General features: G+C 45.7%; 1 protein-coding gene across 7 annotated transcripts in view; it reads left to right on the top strand.

Annotated features, from left to right (window-relative positions):
* The window catches only part of LITAF (lipopolysaccharide-induced TNF factor), a 49,186-nt gene that overhangs the window by 38,916 nt on the left and 7,152 nt on the right, over positions 1-3,118 (top strand). For all 7 annotated transcript variants that reach the window (XM_011961414.1, XM_011961410.1, XM_011961409.1 and 4 more), the window contains exon 2: positions 758-982. In XM_011961414.1, coding sequence (XP_011816804.1) covers positions 763-982 — 220 coding nt within the window. In that variant the 5' untranslated portion in view covers positions 758-762. The remainder of the gene's footprint in view (positions 1-757; positions 983-3,118) is intronic.

Here is a 3,118-nt window from a genome sequence, read left to right as displayed (position 1 = left end):
AAACAAAACACAAAACAAAACTATAACACACATACTAAAAAGTATACACATTTTAATTGTACAACTCAGCTTTTTACAGACTGAACATACCTCTGTAACTAGTCCCCAGGTGAAGAAAGAGAACAGGACCCACCCCCTGCAAAGGCCCCCTTGTACCCCTTTCCAGATTCTTCTTCCTCTCCGAAGAGTAACCGCCCCATGGGTTCATTTTGCCTATTTCTGACCTTTACTTAAAGAGCATCATACAGTGTTCATTGTGTGGCATCTGGCCCCTTTGCTCTTTGCAATGCGATAGTTTGTGGTTGGTTTTTGAATGCCTTTGTCTCTTCCGTTACCTGAAACAGTTAGTGAAAACCATAGTGGTTTAAAAACCAAAAAAAAAAAAAAAAACCAAGAAAAAAAAAAAGAAGAAACATCAGATATGGAAGATAGGTCATTGTCCGGTAATGGTTTAAGATGTGAAGAAGAAATAACTCATATTTGGTTGGTGTTTCCCCTTGGGATTTTCCAGGTTTTGGTGATTTTGGGTAGTAATTATTTACTTTTTGATTTTTATTTAGGGAATCCATTAAGATAATAATTCTGGGGTCTTGAAGAGACATTAACCCTCTTCCTGGGTTTTGGACAAAGCTGGATTTTGAAGTCATTTTTTCTCAGAATTTCTGTTTGCCAGAAAGAAAATTGAAGACTTGGGTGAAAAAGAGAGAGGGAGAGATCAATTGAATTTCTTATCTGTTATGTTCTGTTTCTGTTTTAGGTAAAATGTCGGTTCCAGGACCTTACCAGGCGGCCACTGGGCCTTCCTCAGCGCCATCTGCACCTCCATCCTATGAAGAGACAGTGGCTGTTAACAGTTATTACCCCACGCCTCCAGCTCCCATGCCTGGGCCAACTACGGGGCTTGTGACAGGGCCTGATGGGAAGGGCATGAATCCTTCTTCGTATTTTACCCAGGCAGCGCCCATCCCCAATAACAATCCAAGTACGTGTGGCCTCCCAGGCCTCCCTTACCAGTCCTTGGCCCTGCACCCTGGGAGTCAGGAGAGTGGGAATCAGGAGAGTGACTGAAGTGACTCTGCCAAAGAGTCTAAGTGAAGTGCCAGTACGTTCCAGTTTTACCCCCTTACCTTGAAATTGCACGCACAGTCTTTTTTTTGTTGTTGTTGAGACGGAGTCTCGCTCTGTTGCCCAGGCTGGAGTGCAATGGCATGATCTCCACTCACTGCAAGCTCCGCTGCCTCCCGGGTTCATGCCGTTCTCCTGCCTCAGCCTCCCTAGAAGCTGGGACTACAGGCACCCGCCATCAGGCCCGGCTAATTTTTTTTTGTATATTTAGTAGAGACGGGGTTTCACCGTGTTCGCCAGGATGGTCTCGATCTCCTGACCTTGTGATCCACCCGCCTCAGCCTCCCAAAGTGCTGGGATTACAGGCATGAGCCACCGCGCCCAGCCACACACAGTCTTTTAGATTCCATGTTGGTGAGGCTTATGGCTTTTCCATAATGAAGTATGGTTTAGGATCTTTCCCATGATCATCATATATGAATCCTTTGGCACGTCTCACAGAGGCACAACCAACTTTCTTCTGAGAATGGGAGTTTGTGTCTTAAGGGCCCCCACCCTTCCTCCTAAGGTCTGATGCAGAACTTCTGCCCTGAGGCCAGGGCCGAGGTCGGAACAGGGAGAAGAAACTGGCCTGAGCAGTGTGTGATTGTGTTTTCATACCAGCTCGCCCTCAATGCAAGTTGCTCTTCTGCTTCTGAGCAACTAGATGGTCCCTGTCCTTGGGTGCTTCCTTTTGCCCAAGTGTGCCCTGGCATGTCACTGCTTCAGTATCACAAGCAGTTCTGGAAGAAATCTTTAGCTCAGAGAGGGGACCCGTGAATCAGACCACCTGGGTTCACATAACCTCCTTGTGCCTCCGCTTCCCCATTTGTAAAAGAGGTTTCATCCAGTACCTATTTACAAATATCAGTGGGTTGTTAACATGAAAGGAAGTTCTGTGTGCCAAATACAGAGTACTCATTCGATAAAAGTGAATTCTTATTGTTGTGTTCAAGTTATTTTGAACCGTTGAGCTGGATTCTTAGACCATCCTGTGATCAATAGATAGTTTCTTTTTCTTCTTTTTTTTTTTTTGGAGACAGGGTCTTACCATGTTGCCCAGGCTGGAGTGCAGTGGTGCCATCTTGGTTCACTACAGCCTGGACCTCCTGGGCTCAAGTGATCCTCCCACCTCAGTCTCTGGAATAGCTGAGACTACAGGATACACCACCACACCTAGCTAATTTTTAAATTTTGTAGAAACGGGATCTCACTGTGTTACCAGGCTGATCTTTAACTCCTGAGCTTAAACGATCTTCCCACCTCCCTTGGCCTCCCAAAGTGTTAGAATTATCAGCATGAGCCACAGAGCCTGGCCCAAATAACTTATTTTTGAACCCCAAAAACACTTAATAAAATGTATGAACTGGGTGTGGTGGCTTGTGCCTGTAATCCTAGCTACTGAGGCAGGAGGATCACCTGAGGCCAGGAGTTCCAGATCAGCCTGAGTGACATAGTGAGACATTGTCTCTATGAAAATAAAAGTAGCCGAGTGTGATGGCTCGCACCTGTAGTCCCAGCTACTTGGGAGGCAGAGGTGGGAGGACTGCTTGAGCCCCGGAGGTTGATGCTCCAGTGGGCTATGATTGTACCCCTGCACTCCATCCTGGGCAACAGAACAAAACCCTGTCCCCTCCTCAAGAAATTTCACATAAGTGCTCAAGTATGATTCAATACTACTTTTCTGGAAGGAGGGTCTTTCTATGAGTATTATTAAGTTCAGTTAACTCTGTGTAGTAATATTCTCCTAATCCATTTGTTACATGAACGGCATTCTAACAAAGTAAAAAGGAACAGAAGGAAGTTGCTTTGACAAAAATATGAGCTTAACAACTGAAGTGCTTGATGATTGTCATCACCCTGGATTCTCTTTTTTTTTTTTTGAGATAGAGTCTTGTTCTCTTGCCCAAGCTGGAGTGCAGTGACGTGATCTCAGCTCACTGCAACCTCTGTCTCCCGGGTTCAAGTGATTCTCCTGCCTCAGCCTCCCAAGTAGCTGGGACTACAGGAGCGC

Source organism: Colobus angolensis, unplaced genomic scaffold, assembly GCF_000951035.1.
Source record: "Colobus angolensis palliatus isolate OR3802 unplaced genomic scaffold, Cang.pa_1.0 Scaffold55, whole genome shotgun sequence".
Classification (NCBI taxonomy): domain Eukaryota; kingdom Metazoa; phylum Chordata; class Mammalia; order Primates; family Cercopithecidae; genus Colobus; species Colobus angolensis.
This window is presented reverse-complemented; position numbering and strand designations above follow the sequence as displayed.